Source organism: Schistocerca piceifrons, chromosome 3 (genome assembly GCF_021461385.2).
Source record: "Schistocerca piceifrons isolate TAMUIC-IGC-003096 chromosome 3, iqSchPice1.1, whole genome shotgun sequence".
Lineage (NCBI taxonomy): Eukaryota > Metazoa > Arthropoda > Insecta > Orthoptera > Acrididae > Schistocerca > Schistocerca piceifrons.
The window spans coordinates 422,875,606-422,894,323 of record NC_060140.1 but is presented as its reverse complement, the minus strand read 5'-3'; the positions used below and the strand labels follow the sequence as shown (position 1 = coordinate 422,894,323).

Below are 18,718 nucleotides of genomic sequence, written 5' to 3'. Positions count from 1 at the left end.
CCACCTCTCTCCTCACCCCTACCACTCCCTGCACTCCTACCTTCTGTATGCTTTCTAAAGTCTGTATAGCCAACCACCCAAGATGCCTCATTGTAGCCGGTTACTGTGCCCCCACTGAGAGAATTGCTGCTCTCGTAGATTAACAGCTTCTGCATATTACCCACTACCTACCCTCCTACACAAAAGATACCAAACATTTCCTCCATTAACACTCCATAGTTCCTGTTCCTTTAACACACGGTGCCCTACTCGTCACTATTGATGCCACCGCCCTTTACACTAACATTTCAAATGCCCATGACCTTATTGCTATTGAACACTACCTTTACCAACACATGACATATTCTAAACAACGAACTCCTTGGCCATGACCAGCTATACCCTCACCCACAATTACTTCTCCTTTGAAGGCATTACCTACAAACAAATGTGGGGTACAGCTATGGGCACCATCCCAAGCCAATCAATTCTTTGGCCACCTAGAGGAATCCTTCTAAACACCCAGAATCCCAAATTCCTCATCTGGTTCAGATTCACTGATGACATTGCCGTGATCTGGATCAAGAGTGAGGACACGCTATCTACATTCCTCCAGAACCTTAAACAATTTCTCTGACATTCCCTTCACCTGGTCCTATTCAACCCATCAAGCCATCTTCCTCGATGTTGACATCCACCTCAAAGATGGCTATATCAATACCTCTGTCTATAGCAAACCTACCAACAAAAAGCAATACCTCCACTTAGATGCCTGCCACCCATTCCATACCACCAAGTTCCTTCCATACAGCCTAGCCATCCATGGTCGTCGCATCTGTAGGACAAGCGATTCCTCTCGAAATATACCGAGGGTCTCACTGAGGCCTTCAGAGACCGTAATTATTCTCCCAACCTTGTACAAAGACAGGTTTGCCATGCCTTACTTTTCTAGTTACCCAACACCTACCAAAGTCTTGTGAAACCAGCCACAGAGGAATTTTCCCCTTGTGACTCAGTACCACCCAAGACTGGAGCAACTGAATTACATTCTCCATCAGGGTTTCGACTTCTCTTGTTGTGCTCTGAAATGAGAAATGTCGTACACACTACCCTTCCCACCCCTCCCACAGAGAGATTCTGCTGCCCACCACAACTACACAATATCCTCATCCATCCCTACACAACCCCTGCTCCCAATACTTGCTTCATGACTCATATCCCTGTAATTTGACATAGATGCAAGAGCTGTCTCACACATCCTCCCACCACCACCAGCAGCAGCTACCCCAGTTGAGTCACAAACATCACCTACCCCATCAAAGGCTGGGCTACCTGTGAAACCAGTTATGTGATCTACAGGCTTAGCTGCAAGCTGTGTGCTGCATTCTATGTGGACAAGACAACCAACAACCCTGCTATCCACATGAATGGCCACCGACAAACTGTGGCCAAGAAATAACTGGACCATCCTGTTGCTGAGCATGCCGCCCAACACAAAATTATTCATTTTAATGACTGCTTCACAGCCTGCACCATCTAGATCCTTCCCACCAACACAAGATTTTCTGAATTCCGGAGGTGGGAACTCTTCCTGCAATATGTCCTATGTTCCTGTAACCCTCCTGGCTTAAACATTCATTAGTCTTTGTCCTCACCCATCTAGCCCCTTCCCCCCCCCCCCCCCTCCTTGCCATCCACCTAACCTCCAAATTGCGCTAGATGTAATACTCTCCACCTCCTCCATGCACGCTCCCTGCAGCACTTTACTGTCCCACACCCATACCCTGCTCTCCCTCTCTGCCCCAGCCTCTCCCATTATGCTGAACTGCACCGTAAACCTGGGTTCGATGTGGGGTGGGTGGACTACTGTGGCCTGTTGTTGGGTTGTGAACCACTGAGGGCTACGGCGGGACAAAGCCTCTCCATCGTTTCTGGATCCCCGGTTTAATACATACATACATGATGAATGTTATGTGGAAGACATCTTGGTGATGCTAAGAGTTATAGCAAATGACTAATATCTTCACTGCATGGTTTTGTCCTACACTTCCCAAAATTTTCTTTAACACCAGGGTGGTGCAAAATAGTCTTATTTTACTTCCATGATTGATCAGATTATTTGCTTCATGAGACAGGCAAAAAATACGTAAAGAACCACACATATTACAACAAACAGCCATGCATCCATATAATAAAATAAAAAAGCAAGGGAGTATAGGAAGCAATGAAAAGTAATAAAAATTTTGCCTGATAACACACTACTGAAGAGTATCTCAACAGCTAGAGAAGCAACTGAAGAACACAAATGTCAGATGCAGTTTACAAATAAACTGTTCTCTGAAAGTGCAGCTTAGACACAAGTTAACTGACAAATAACAAGTTTTCAAATTATGGAGTCCACAAAATGTCACACAAATTGTGAGAAGTTTTATATTGGACACAAAGTTAGGAATTTTTATTTTAGGTTCAGGGAATACAAATATCTACAAAACAAAACTGCATTTGGACAACACCTGACTGAATGCAAGTGTACTGAAACCAACACCAACTGCGACATGTAAGTCGCACATACAGCTTTTAGGGGCTGCCTATAGAAGCTTTTGGAAGAAATATATGTCTAGAGGAATAAGAAATGTCACCCCACAGAACTTCTAATGAACCAAATGAATTTATACCATACAGAAATTTTTCACTGTATGATAGGCTGTTACAGATCTTGCATGTCATAATGATGAGGCTCTGTCTACCTGTTTTCAAACTCGCACTGTGCTCCCCTTGTTTTCTTGGCTCTGGTTTCTTGGAATCATGTGCCTGCTGCTTTTTCATGTTTTCTCAACTGCTGTCGGTTAACTTTACTGTGTGTTGTCAGTTCTGGTGGGGTAATTGGAAACTATTTTGTGAAGTTATGATGGTTTCAAGTAAGTGCTAGCTTGCTGAATTTAAGTGAATTATTTTTGCCATTTTAAGACATAATACCTTGAAATACAAAATCTGCTCTTGGATTCTTCACATGACATCTTAGTAAGTTTACATTTACCCCATTGTGTCCAGAGTAAATGGAAATTGCAATCTCAAAGTGTGGACTAGATCTGGATTTGCCAGCAGGGTTAACTGTAAACCAACACTGTTCTACAACTTATGAACATTTTCCTGAACAAATAGTGTTTATAATTATCGCAACCAACATGTGATAAAAATTCCAAAATTAGCAATTTTTAAAATAATTTATCAAACGACATTAAAAATGAGGTAACAAAGTAACATATTCCTAGTCAGTACACACAAACAAAAAAATATATGGTTACGCTTTTCTCCCCATGTGATTTTAACAGGGCCAAATACAAATCTGTCACGAGGTTGTAGTCTGCCAGGTAAATGACTCAGCAGCACACTAAATGAATGTTATTCTGTACACCCATTTCCATTAATTGTAAACTGACGTAGCTAGCATGCCCATCAAACATCAAAATGACACTTTGATAGGGTAACTGGGGATTTTTACAATATTTTTGTACGTGATGGATAAAAACCGTAGTGAACCATTGACAAAACCTTGGTTCCTCCATCCACTGCTTTGTTGAAGCAGTTTACAGTCTCCCTGGTTAGGTATTGGACAAAGTCCAACTCTGAACTGCACCATTCTTACACACATTGAGGTCACAAAAGTCATGGGATACCTCTTAATATCATGTCAGAGTTAAGAGTTCCTTTTGCACGGCGTAGTGCAGCGATTCGATGTGACATGGACTCAAAAAGTCGATGGAAGCCGCTTGCAGAAATATTGAGCCACACTGCCTCTACAGCTGAAAGTCAATGGAAGACGCTTGCAGAAATATTGAGCCACGCTGCCTCTATAGCTGCTCATAATTGGGAAAGTGTTGCCAGTCCAGGATTTTGCGCACAAACTGACCTCCTAACTAAGTCCTATAAACATTCAATGGGATTCATGTTGAGCAACATTGGTGGTCAAATAATGTTTTTCAAACCAGTCACGAACAATTGTGGCCTGGTGCAGTGTCATCCATAAAATTTCTGTTGTTTGGGAACATCACGTCCATGAATGACTGTAAATGGTCTCAGTTTCTTCAGTTGGACCACAAGACCCAGTCCATTCCATGTAACCACAGACCATACCATTACAGAGCCACCACCAGCTTTCACAGTGCTTTCTTCACAACTTGGATCCATGGCTTTGTGAGGTCTGTGCCACATTTGAGCCCTAACACCAGCTTTTTCAAGCTGAAATCAGGAGTCACCTGACCAGGCCATAGTTTTCCAGTTATCTAGGGCCCAACCGATATGATCATGGGCCCAGGAGAGGTGCTGCAGGCAATGTTGTCCTGTTAGCAAAGGTACTCTCATCTGTCATGTGCCGCCATAGTACATTAATATGGAATTTAGCCACACTGTACTAGCCAATACAAACATCCTATGCCCCAGATTGATATCTGAAGTTATTTCACAAATTGTTGTTTGTCTGATACAACTGACAACTCTATGCAAATGCAACTGCTCATGGTCGTTACGTGAAGGCCATCAGTCACTGCGTTTCAGTGGTGAGAGGTAATGCCTGAAATTTGGTACTCTCTGCACACTCGCTACACTATGGATCTCAGAATACTGAATTCCCTAACAATGTCCAAAACAGAATGTTCCCTGTGTCTAGCTCCAACCACCATTTCGCATTTAAAGTCTGTTAATTCCCATCGCACAGCCATAATCACAAAGGCAACCTGTTCAAATGACTCATCTGAGTACAGTTGATGGCTCCATCATAGCACTGCCGTTTTATACATTGTGTATGCGATACTGTCACCAGCTGTAAGCGCACATATTGCTATCTCATGACTTTTGTCACCTCAGTGTATGATCAATGGTACAAAGTGAGTGCATTACAGCAATGCAGGCCAAAACACTTGTAGATTCCCTACCTAACCCAGCACAGACCCCATTCAGAGCCCCCATTTCTGCATGAGCAATTAAACTGGCCAATGTAACGTCAACGTGTGGAGGGAGGGCTTGAGGATGCTCAAGGCTTCATTCATCCAGTGTTATCCTCCAACCTAAAGAAGAAATCAGAATAAAATTAAGCAAATCCTGTGTAAAGGTTTGTATTTAATCTCTGCCTTTTAGTCTTTAATTCTGGACACACAAAAATTTAGACTCCACCCTTCAATTCAGTAGTATATGACACTTTGGGACACTATAAGCTGCTTTTGCTTCCTTAAATGTTTTAATTTTATAACATCATGCACAGCTGTTGACACATCATTTACAGTGTAACTGCAATTTTGACACTTTATGTATTTCCTTGGCATTTTTCAAAACCTGATATGAGTATCATCATACTGGTTTGCAATCTCCACTCAGTACTGGTACCCATTTACCTCACTTTGTAATTTTTTAGTGGGTAAATGTAAAAGTCCAATGTATGCTATTTACATGAAACTAAGGAATTTCACTGTTGCAATCTAACTGGAACAATAAAATAATTTAATAAAACAGAAATGTGTTTATCTTATCTACAAATAAGAGAGAGGGAAGTTATGTCAAAATAATATGCAAAGGTTGAAAACAACGTTTTCTACAATTACACCCAATGTATCTCTAGTAGTTTACAATTATTCCAGCTGACCCCACACACTGCAGAAACCTATTTGGGATGCCAAATATTTATAATTTTAAACAACATTTTACTGTGGACCCATGTTTAAGCTCTAGTTCTAGTTTAATTGCATTTTAACTAATATTTTACAGGGGACTGGTGCATAAATCTAATTCTTTTTTAATTGCACTTTAACTGATTTTATTTTGTTTCACACCGCATGTTGAAGATTGTAACATGCAACTGTAAACACTTCTTATGGTCAGTGTCACCTAATGATGATGCCCACTCAACTGTTTGTACTGTAGCTATAGGCATTTCCCATAATTTTATATCAGATTTTTATACCATGTGACAATGTCTTTTGATAAATACAAGGACATATGTATGTACATTAGTTCCTCCTCAAACAACGTGAATCACACTACTACTTGTAATGTTTGGTAACTTATCATAACACTATTATTCATAAATATGTACATTCTTTTTAAATCAATCTGAAGATGATAATTATGATTAAATAATTCAATGAATAAAACAAATACTTGTGATCACAGACTACTGTGACATACTGTCACGAACTGGATCACTTCTCTTCAAAGTGACCAAGTTATCCCTCAATAATTCCACTGAAGTCACCATGATTTATGATGGTCCCATGAACATTACAAATGGTGCGACATGGTTCTTAATAGACTGTGTGATCATCACACATGGCAATGCATGCTCTGCAATGTGGTCCTACACTGGCCACTAGGTTAGTAAAAACTTCTTGTAGTATGGCATTCCATTCCTCCATATGAGAGTTTGACAACTGCTGGATAATCATTGGTGCATGTGGGTGTGCTGCAATATGTCACCCCAATGCATCTCTCACATGATCTAAGGGATTTATGTACGGGGGGGGGGGGGGGAGGGGGGCAGGACAGGCCAGCCCATCTGCCAAATATCTTCTCAGTCCAACAGCTCCTCCACAACGAAGTTCTTCAACAATTCACAAATTGCAATACACACAAAACAAAGTCTGGACCAAATGCACCACTGAAAAAACCCCTATGTTACAAGATTTGGAGCTCAGTACTTCCGAGCACCATTATGCCTCCCCCAATACTTGGAATACCAAAAATGATCACCTTAGACAATGCTGGATGTACCGTCATATGGCAAGAGATGGGATTATGTAAAGCACCCAGAACTGCTCTGTATAGCTAATTTGAGAAATGAATCTCAAACTAGAACCATCCAGCAGAATTTAGCACTGTCAGGCAGTTTCTGAAGGCATTAGCAGATGTATATGTATCACATGAATGATCTCTCATATAAAAATTTGATCAATCACATTAACCCAATTATTTTGTTATAAAAGATGTTTGCCTCTACTAGTCATCACAACATGCATCACACGTAATTATGAAAAGATTTTTTGGGCAGCTTCATATAGCCTACAAAGTTAAGAAAAGCATGCCAATCCATACCACTTTTGAAACATGCACCTTATCAATTTCGCGTGCATACGTGCTGCAATCACTATGTTGAAGCACAAAGACTTTCCATCACAATAATTAACACGGAGCACAACAATCATCTGCATGAAATAAGAATTCATATGTCGTTCATTTGAAATACATGACTTCTTCTTGCTAACAATATTCACTCACTGGATTGTCTCAAATTTAAACAACTACGCGAAAATAAACGGGGAGCGCTCACACAAGTTGTCAAAACCACGGCGTCTTCAACTTATAAGAATACATATCATATGATGCACTTACACATTATAATCATTAAGAAACATCTAGTGCAACTTACATTCTGCATGTACGACGTGAAGGATGAGAAAATACATGGCACGGCGCCGCATCTAAAGGTACGTTTACACTGGGATACATGTATCGCGACATGTATGAGCGACATGTCAATTTGACATGTCGCGATACATCACCTCATACAAAAATTCACGGAACTTGTATGCGGACCCTCGAGCTCATACATGTCGCGTATACATTTTGTATATCGCTTTTTGGCCATATACGCGACATGTATGAGCGACATTTTAAGAACTCGCGCATGCGCAGTACTATCATTTCCTGTCGTCTTGTCGCCTGCCGCTTATTTTGAAGTTTAGCGCATGCGTAGTACCAGGCTCTTTGGCGGCTGTTTTGAGTTTTGGAGCTGCCGACTGTCGTTTGTTGTGTAGTTATTTGTGTATTTTGTCGTGTGTTGTGCCCGCGTGTTTTAAAATTTGCGATGACTTCTTGGTCCAAACAAAATACACTGCATTTTATAGAGGCAGTGCGCAGGCATCCCTGTATATGGGGTGTGAAAATACGAGACTATAAGAACACTCACAAAAGGTACGACGAGTGGGAGGAAATTGCCAAGGCATTTAACGTGTCAAGGAAGGAATGTGAGGACAAGTGGCATAATTTAAAAAGCCAATATAGTCGCGAGTTAGCGAAACGGAAGAGCAGCAAAGGAAGTGGAAGTGCTACAAGCAATGTGTACCACACTTCATGGTATGCTTTTGAAAGTATGCAGTTCATAAGAGACAATTACAAACCACTCTCTCATAGGAGCACACATGAAGTAGTACCAGTAAGTAAATTTGTTATATTATTTTATTAATCATATATTTGGCAACATTTTTTCGTGCTAATGCTTTACATAATGTGAATATTTACAATTTCACTGAAAAACATGATTCTCCATACTGCTATGGTTTGAAGTCCTGAATACTGCAGAAGAATAGAGCATATTACTTTATGTCATCATTTAACAATGATGTGCAACTTATTTTCCATACTGCCATGGGATGGAGCCCTGAATACTGCAGAAGTATTCAGCATATTCTCTTCTGTTGTCATTCAGCAATGAAGTTCTTCGGCCAGTTCTGGGCAGTGGCTCCAGCACAGTAGGGATTTCCCTCCAGGACCCAAGTATTACGTTGCCATCATCTCCCTCTCTGTCGTATGTTCCTGCTGGATAATAACTTTGAGATTTTCTGTTTTGAAGAAAATTATGTAAATAAACACAGGCTAGTGCCACCACTGTAGCTTTCCCCGGACTGAGAAGCATTTGCTTCCTCAGCACTCTGTAAACAGCACTTATAATCCCAAATACATTTTCTATTACTCTTCTTGCCCTGCATGCTCTATAGTTAAAAATACGTTGCCAACTATTTTTTTCATGCAGACCTGGAAATGGTTTCACAATATTTTCCTCTAGGCCAAACGCTTCGTCAGCGACGAAAACATATGGAACAGGCTTGCTCCTACCAGGAAGAGGAGTTGGTGGTGGTATATTTAGAGTTTTTGTTTCTAACATTTTGTAAAATGTGGTGTCTTTAAGGACACCACCATCTGAAATCCTCCCCTGCGTGCCAACATCAGCGTAAATTATTCTATAATTAGCATCAGCAATTGCTAGCAAAACAATGCTGAAGCGCTCTTTATAATTAAAATAAACTGTTCCGCTGTTGGGTGGTGCCACAATGTCAATGTGCCTCCCATCTATAGCTCCCAAACACCTGGGGAAATTCCATTTTTCTTCATATTCTTTGGCAATTTTCAGCCATTCCTCTGCAGTAGCAGGAAGCTGGAAAGAAAATTGTTACTCTTTTAATTTAATTTACGCATGGACACTCAAAGAAATTCTAAATACATTAAGATACTTTGATTATAATGTATGTATAACATATAACATATAGCTCACTTTGCCTTAGAAATGTGTTATGTATTTTAAAGGTCATGGAAGCCCCAGCCAGAGAAGGAGATGGTGAAGGAGAAGGAGAAGGAAGCATTAGTTTCCCTTTCGATGTCACAGAAATGGAGGAGGTGACATTTGCCACGCCCCCAGAAGACATTGTGGAAGTGGAAACCACTCCACTCATCTCTGTGCCTCCACATGAAAGTGGATGTGCAACCGTGGCACCCTGTACCACTCCAAGTCCGAGTGGAAGTGGTAGATCAAGTGCACTGAAGAGAGCCAGGAGAGACCTGGATGAAGACCGAGAAGGTCTTTTACAGACCTTAAGAAAAGTTGGCGACAATTTAGCAGGCAGGAAAAGGGACCAGTTTACCCACTAGGGTGACTTGGTCGCCAATAAGCTCAGATTTCTGTATGAAAATGGCCATACTACAATTATGGCAAGACTTGAGAACGGAATCTACAGATGTTTGCAGGAGGCAAACGATGAACTAATAAATGCAAATGCAACATAATTTATGTATTCTTTAAAAACATGTATAAACGTTGAAAATGCATGTTGAAATATGCATGTAATGTGCTGTCAAGTACTATTTAATAAAACTAAATACAAATTAATGTTGTTGGATATCTTTACTGTGAAGAAAGTGTCCTCAGAAATTGTGATATTGTATTACTGAGTGAAGCATGTCAGTCGATCCAAAGAACTAAAAGCTAACCCATTTCAGCAAAATTTGAGAAATTTATGCAGAAAAAGGTATGTGCCGTTAAAATTTTAGTTCCTATTCCAGCATCCTCACGTGGTTATGTTGGCAACACCAACGGCGCGGTAGAAAATTTGTGCTGCTGTTCCTGGTTGACAGTTACTTGTATGTACCCTCGTCCGCTCGTTAAAAGTAATTGCCCTCGTAAAACGAAGATTTCATGACAAAACATTTACATTGTCGCGCGATTACTAATGCCAACGACTCACACACGATTGTCGGCATTAGCATCCGTTGCCAACATTATCACGCGAGGCCGCCGGAATAATAGCAAAAAACTGATATACGCGCCAGATGCATGAAAAAATTATATAATGTATTACATACTCTGATATATATATATAAAACTTTTACCTTCACTTCTTGGGATAAAACTTGCACAATGGCCTCGCAAACACGAAGAATAATGTTGCATATGGCACTTTTTGATATCCTATGCAGATACATTAACGTCGAAAAGGAATCCCCAGTGGCTAAAAAACGGATTGTTACTGCCAACTGATCCTCTGGTGGAATCGCTTCCCGAAAGTTTGTGTTGGTTTTGGACACAAGAGGAGCCAAAAGTGATAACAAACCGCGGAAATCCTCCATACTCATCCTAACATAATTTCTAAAATATGTACCATTCCTCTAGCGTTAATTCGCGAGAAACTCTCTGTGCCACCATCTACGCTTCCTCCGCCTTTTCTTCTTATCATCTTCCAAAAGAGCAAGTGTATCAGCACATAAAAATGTGAAAACTTCCAAATCGTCGTCGGAAGCTATCGCACAGTGATACATATCAACCAGTGTAAACGCACGCTCATACATGTATGAGGTTGATACTTGTCAACTCATACAAGTCGCGATACATGTCGCAAAGTCGCATATACATGTATCTCATACATGTGCCGATACAAATCGCAGTGTAAACGCACCTTAATGCGAACATTCGATAAAGATGTTCGATCAATGTCTGCTTCTCGGAAGTGGACTGAACATATTCTACTATGTTTAGTTGGTTTCCAGTCTATTCGTCGCAATGCCTTGATCCATAAGCTTTTCCTTGCGCTGTCCTTCGGGAAACTATGTATCGCGAACATAAATGATTGAAGGTAATGAGTAAAATAATTGAAACGCTCCCTATTGGGAGCGTAAGTTTTAGTTTAGCTGCAGCATTTACCTGTGGAAAGTAACAGCTGACTTTCCGCTTCTGTTTGTGCATCCGGACGCAACACATGTAACCATTTTACGTTAATATTTCGAAGAACAACACATCAATACAAACACGCTACTGGCAATGTTTTGAGCGCAAACAAATGGCGGTACTGGCTTCACGCTTACGGCATCTTCCAAGGGGCTTCTTGGTCGTTATCCTCAGTTTCTAACCTCCTTGGGTCTCTCACACACGAGCGAACGATCGCAGCGCTCTTTCGCATGCGTGTTCGAAGGGCGACCGATCGCTTCGTAGATCGCACGTTTGCGGTAAGATCGCAGTGATCCGTCGCTGATCGCGTGGAAATAAAGGTATTTTCACACCAATAACAAACACCAACAAACAAAAACATGGGCTACAACTGGTGTAAGTTTGGCAAATCTGCAACTGTTGTGGGTCTGGCAAACAACTGCTGAAAAATGTTGACAACAGTTTTAAATTCTTGTAAACACACATTCGGTGTTTCGATTTTTTGTTAGAGAAAAGCAACGGAAATAGATTCTGACTGAAGATGCATTAGCAATTTGTGCTAGAATTCTTGTTGTAATTGCCACGAAAATCAACCTAACAAGGGATTTTGTGGTCCAGAAAGTTCTTGTTACAATGAGAAACTCACGAAACTTAGAATTCTGCACTGGAGGTGCTCAACGTTGAAGTCAATGTTTCAAGAATTTTTTTCAGAATCACATGTGGGCTGATTGACTAAGTCTTGAGGCTAGTAGCCCTACATATTCAACAGAAAGAGAGAAATTTTACAGCTGCAGTATCACCAGCAGAACAACTTCTTTTATACCTTCAAGTTTTGGCAACAGGTGACAGTTACACACATTTAATGTACTCTCACTGAATATCACTGGCCAAAATTAGTGAAACTGTACCTAGAGTGTGGTGGGTTATCCTGAATGTGCTCAAGAATTTTGTAAAAGTACTGTTATTTTTCTTACTCTACATTCTTAACTCATTTACACATGCACTTATTACATACTCATTTCCTTCCGAATAGCCCACTATCTGAAGGCAAGGAACTGAAAGTTACTGTCATGGACTCTTTTTTGCCATAGTAGTTGCCAAACACCTCAACCTTTAAGTAAAATAGTATAAGCTGCCCGAAACATTTGAAACGTGTGCACTTACACTCAGATACATCACATCTTACCAGCCTTTCCCTCAGAAAGGAAGCAATGAAAATATGTTTGAAGACCCAAAATGGAACATAATAAATGTTACTGCCTTACACTTAAAAAGACACATTGAAATAATTTTTTGTAAAAATATTGCCCGATTTTGGCTCTATTAATTTTTTAAAAAAACAAAAGAGAACACTGTTTCTTCACTACACATTGCGAGTATTGTTATCTGCACCTGCAGCCTCATTTTCAGCTGCATAAAATGATGTCACTGTTTTTGCTGTAGCAGCAGCAGCTTGGGCTTCAGCCTGCTCAGCGAGCATTTCCTTAGCGTTATATATATTACATCAGAAATTTTTCATTTTACTTTAACAAAAGAAAACACTGTTTCTTCACTACACATTGCGAGTATTGTTATCTGCACCTGCAGCCTCATTTTCAGCTGCATAAAATGATGTCACTGTTTTTGCTGTAGCAGCAGCAGCTTGGGCTTCAGCCTGCTCAGCGAGCATTTCCTTAGCGTTATATATATTACAACAGAAATTTTTCATTTTACTTTAACAAGCACGTTCTCATTCCTTATTTCTTCCAGTTCAGCTGCAAATACAGAGTATTTGTCTGTTGTGTTTGACAGTTTTTCTATTTTGTAATGACTTCATGCACATTACAGCTCTCTGACAGATATTGAAGGCAATGGGGAGTGTACAGTTGATTGTGGTGGTGGTGCAAAGATGTTTGTTGTAAAAGCTGGGATTTCTTCATTAAAGCTTGTAGATTGGAATACAGTGGTGTTGATTAAAACTTCATCTGACCCATCATCGTTATCATCATTACCCTCTTCAGTGGCGGCTAAGTGGGGTACATTAAATGTTTCTGATGAATCCTGAAATATACAAAATGTAAATTTTAGAACACTGTGCCCCCTAAAGCTACTTATTAATACAGCAATTAAATTTGAATGGTATTTTTCTTACTTTTATAGGAAACATCTACAAAAAAAGAATGGGAAGAAGTATCAAATGGATTTCAAGCAACATGGAACTTGCCATACTGGGGACTAGTGTAGCAGGGAATACAACCCGTCGGCTTTGGACATTGACGTCACAAGTCGCCAATCGAGAAGCGATTCTTCTTAGTGTTGTAGCTCCCTTCAGTGGCTGATAAGTGTTTTTTGGCTTTTTTAAAAAAAATCTCACGAGATAGAATAAACAGATCCACTTTATTAAGCAATCAGTAAAAAAACGAAACTGAAACATAACAGCAAAAGCGAAAATGGTAAACTGCTATCTGACGACTTGTGACGTCATTGTCCAAAGCCGACGGGTTGTATCCCCTGCTACACTAGATCCCCATACTGTATGTATTGGTGCAATACATGGCAAACATATTGAAATAGTGCAGCCTGCAGGAACTGCATATTATAATATAATTACACTGGAACATTTAGTGTTGTGCTGTTAGCATTGGTAAATGCATATTACAACGTAATCAGTTACGAAGTAGATATGCAATGAAGTATTTCAGATGGTGATGTCTTCAACCACTTCAAGATGGGTGAGTGATTTTCTAAGGGAAAAAATGCTCTACCCTTGCCAAGACCACTTCCTGGAAGAAACAAGGATGTGCCATTTGTTATGGTGGGAGATAATGCTTTTGCTCTTTTAGAGTACACGATGAAACCATATGCAGGGTGGCAACAGAAAAGTAGCCAGGAAAGAATGTCTTGCTCTAGAATAATTGTGGAGAGTTGTTTTGGAATACTGTCAACAGTTTTTCAGTGTCATTTAACAACTATGCACTTAACTAGGCCTACTGAAAAAGCTACATTACTGACTTCTGCAACTGTGTCTTTGCACTATTTTCTTAGAACATATAAAGAAAGTGCCACAGTTTACTCACAACTTGGCAGTTTGATATGGAAGATCCAGAAACAGGCAGGATTCAGATGGCAGTTGGAGAATGTCTCCGCAAAATAAATGTCTCCAGAGAAAGGGAGGCAACGCAGGAAGAACTGCAAAGCACAGCATATAGGGGATGAATTTGAAATCTATTTTATATTCGATGTTGGTTATGTGAAACAGCAAAACAAATGTAATTACAAACTCCAAAACAAAACCCTTATAGCTTTAGTTATTAAGAATATATGCCATTAATTTGCAAACTACTTTGCATCAGATGTTGACAAAGTGATATGAAAAGTGGAATAAATAAATTTCCAGTGAAAATAGAGATGTAATTACAAAGTTTCCGTCTAAAAATCTGCCAGCTTCAGTTACGCTAGTGAATGACATTTTACTTACTCTTGAAATATTTTTCTCCCTCGCTTGTTCACGCCTTCCAAAATCTTCATACGCTCGTAAAATATCCATCTGAGAATGTAGATCTGAGTTGTCTCAGGCCCACTTTCAGTTTTGATCATTTTACAATGTTCAGATTGTACCGTGTTTTCATATAGGTCAATTTCCTTTCACACTCCTCAAGCGATACACCAACTTATCTGAAATTTCTTTCGGTAAATCTTTCTTTTCATATCTGTCTTTACACGCACAATCAGAAGGATCTCAGAGGTTTCCTCATTTCAATTCTATCAAAAACTGAGTTGTTTGATCTGTTGACCAACCGTTAGTCGCTATTGTCGAAAGAAACACTGCTGACGAAGAAAGAAATACAGCAGACGACATGGCAAATGCGCATGCGCACATCACACAACTTTGCCATGTTTGGCTCACTGAACTCTAGACAAATCTACTCTCAACTTCAAACAACTGTTGACTGCAGGTAAGAACTAAATCAAACTCCGAGCTGAAAACAGTTGTCAAGCGAGTTTGTTGGGGTTGGTTTTCAGTGCGAAGATGTCTTAAGGCAATCTGATGCATCGCATGCGATTCGTGCATACATACGGCTGCTGGTTATCAGGAATGGGTGGCAAATACGTGTGCGACTCGAGTGGGCTGTTTTGTTTCGCCTACGTTAAAAACAACTTTACGTTAGAATTTATGGTTATTCAGGCACCACGGACTACTCTGAGAAGTGGAGGCTGGAATCGCCGTTTATAATAACAAGAAATATACGCAAGAAAGACGTGGAAACATTCCACGAAGTCTTTCCAATGGCTGCATTCACACAGGCCATCAACGGACGTCTTGTCATGTCAAGTATCGTCGAAGTTTCTCTGGAGAAAGTTTTGACGGTGTCGTCGTCTGCTAAAGGAAGTTAACTCACTTTCGCCGTGATAACTAATGTTATAGTAGTGAATTTCGTGCTCTTGTGTCTTCTTAATCTTATGTTATTTCTGTGCTTTGTTTTCGTGGAAAATTTCAAATGTTCCATGACGACTTGGAACAGTTATTTTTTTCCTTTGTGTGTTCTCCCACAAGCGTGGTCATACATCTGAAAGCGAAAAATTTAAGTTTTACAATAACAGAACAGAGCTGACGCCCAAACTGTATATACTAAGAACATAATTTGATGGAGCCATTTTCATTAAATAACATTTTAAATGAAAAAGTCAGTTCTAATGAAGGAGTAAAATACAGCTCTTCATGAAGTTATTAGGAACGTATGAATAGAAACACAATGGATAAGGTAAATAGGTTGTATTTATTCCCTAATAAATGTTGTCCGATTTGTTTGTTTGTATACATAAATAAATGTCGCTGTTTTGAAATGCAGTTCCACTTCTAAGCACAAAAATGATCAAGAATATATGTTAGGCCGTTTGTTTTGGCCATAAATAAACTTCTAGTGTTGTTAGTTCCTCTATTCAGATACCATATTACCACTTTCTGTAGCACGTACAAATACGATAACTCATAATCTTAGTTAAGTAATTAAGTACTGGGCCATGTGAACGGACATGAGTGTTGCAGATAAACTTATAGCACAGTAAGAGGGCAACTGCCACTCACAGTCGTCTTCTGCAAAGACAGGAAGTGGATTCGGCCCTGGTCTGGGAACTTGTTTATATAAGGGGGGGGGGGGGGGGGGGCAGGTATTAGCTCTCGGAGGAACTAGAGGTGAGTTGATTATACAAGAACTCAACTCCAAACATGTATTAATGTTAAAAATTGAATGTCATTCATGCCGATGGTGGGCTTCCTCCTGGGGCTTAATGACCATCAGAATGAAACACTGTACGGAAGCAAGCACGAGGGAGAATGTATTGGCTTCGACTTACCTTCATTACAAGGACAGCTGCTCACAGTTGAATGAACTGGTTAGTGATACTAGTACCCACAACTTGATACAGTGGAGCAATGATACCAACAGCAGAGGGGAGTACCTACTGTAATTTCTCCTTGAAAGATACTTTGAGAACTGGAATAGGGGTAGGGAAACAACCTTCAGGGGGAGAAGTTTGGACGATGTAACTGGCTTAATTTTTGGGTCCCTCTCAAGGGCGGTTATATAAAATAACAGCATGTGGTGATGGAGCCATCCTTATCTGACCATGTTTGAGGCTGAAATGGATGTTAAACAGACCATTTTCCATTGAAATTTGGGGAAAACAACAGGATTCGCCTAGGAAAGACCTAAACCCACACTTATCTGAAATCAGAACATCATTAAGAAACCCAGTAAATCTTGAGGAAATGGCATAAGAAACAAGTTTACCATTATGACTTTATACTTGGAAAACTGTCCAATCGCCAAGAAGTGCACTAACATGAATATACCTTGATAGCATAATAAACTTGAATTGCAAAGGGAAGAACTAAGCCACATATTCAACATTGCAAGAAGGAAACAACAATGGGCAAATTAACGGGGGACCACTGCCAAATACAACCTTGCAGTTAAGCAAACAAAACTACAGTCCTTGAAGGTACTCTGAAAGGAGGTGGAAGATACAATTACTTGTGCCAGACTTAATCACTCACCAGAATGCTACCGAACCTGGGAGGCACTTGGAGGAGGTGGGTACACAAGGACAGCTAGACATTGAATGGTCTCCTGAAGGCCAACTTCCCCCAATGCAACCTGGTCGATACCATACCAATATTTATTCCCTTGAAGATACTGGTTTACAGGTAACCAGAGGGAGAACTGAACCAGCCAGAGAATGTATAAAAAAAAAGAAAGAAAGTAGGGGGTGGGAACATTTAAACCATTCCAGACTACTGCAACAAGCAGGAGAGGGACTCATTAGATTCCTATGCAGATTGTTTAGAGCCAAACTAGTGGCAGGAGTCATTCCTAATGCTTGTAGGACACTGAAGGTTTTTTCATTCTGAAGCTAGGGAGAATGGACCATATAAAGGTTAAGGATATGAAATGGATCAGTCTGTCCTCCTTCCTACTAAAGTACAGAAAAATAGGTTAACATGCACATTAGGGAAAGGAGGTTGACTGAGGTTCCTCTACACGAAAACCAATGCATGCATATCAACCAGGCAAATCATGTGAAACAGCACTTGGCCAACTTGTGGGAAAGATGGAAAAAGCTCTACACGTTCACGAAACAGTTCTTTGCATTTTCCTTGATATTGAGGGGGCTTTTGGAATGCAACCTTCAAATCCATGGTTACAGCTGTAGAAGAGCATGGCAGTACGACCACCATATGCACGTGGATTAAGAACATGCTGAGTAGGCAAAAGGTAGAAGCCACTGTGATGAATGGGAAAATGGTAATCAACACCACCAGAGGGTTGTTTGCAAAGAGGGGTTTAGTCCTAACCAATGTGGAACCTAGTGGTGAATGAACTCATCAAAGAGTTAAAATCTTGAGGATTAGGCTATGCAGATAATTTAGTCATAGGCAATATTTGGAAAATTTACTAGTACCATTAGAACAGTGGCACAATCCACACTGAACAATGTGCAAAACCAGTGCACAAGAAACAGGATCTAAGGGTCAGTCCCAAGGAAACTTTTGTTGTACCATTCATGCACACGTACTGGAATATTAAGCTTCTCGATGAGTCTACCTGTGGAAGGGTAGGTAGTGAAGCATCTGAGCATAACCCTGCATACAAAACTACCATGGATCCCCCATATAAGGAATGTGCATGAGAAGGGCCTATTTTACACACTGGGGTCAAAGCCCCGGGTGTATGTACTAAATACACACCACTGTTAAAAACAACTATGGTAATTTACGGGGCTACAGTAAAGCGGAATAAACTAGAACAGGAGGTGGTCACTAAGGAGCTTGGCAAAGTGTGTACAGTTATCTGCTTAGCCAGAACTGTATTACCCCTCTGGGTTACAACAGAGGCAGCAGCAGGACCATAGAAACTAAGAACTGGAAATAATTGGAAATGTTTAGGATTCCAGAATCTCACATCAATATAGTGAATGTGGTACATATAGGAAAGTTCAGGGAAATGCCAGCTGACTATT

The 18,718-nt window shown here is 40.2% G+C and overlaps 1 protein-coding gene across 8 annotated transcripts in view; it reads right to left on the bottom strand.

The window, feature by feature from the left end:
- LOC124789444 (oocyte zinc finger protein XlCOF6.1-like) overlaps positions 1 to 18,718 on the bottom strand; it is a 76,832-nt gene that overhangs the window by 29,036 nt on the left and 29,078 nt on the right. The window contains exons 1-3 of one of the 8 annotated variants that reach the window (XM_047256794.1): positions 11,216 to 12,736; positions 10,976 to 11,118; positions 7,394 to 7,449 (exon numbers count right to left, since the gene is read on the bottom strand). The exons of 6 other annotated variants lie outside the window; for them this stretch is intronic. In XM_047256794.1, coding sequence (XP_047112750.1) covers positions 7,394 to 7,449; positions 10,976 to 11,118; positions 11,216 to 11,280 — 264 coding nt within the window. In that variant the 5' untranslated portion in view covers positions 11,281 to 12,736. Of the gene's footprint in view, positions 1 to 7,393; positions 7,456 to 10,975; positions 11,119 to 11,215; positions 12,737 to 18,718 lie in introns of those variants that run through there. One more of the 8 variants, XM_047256799.1, reaches the window with a different exon arrangement.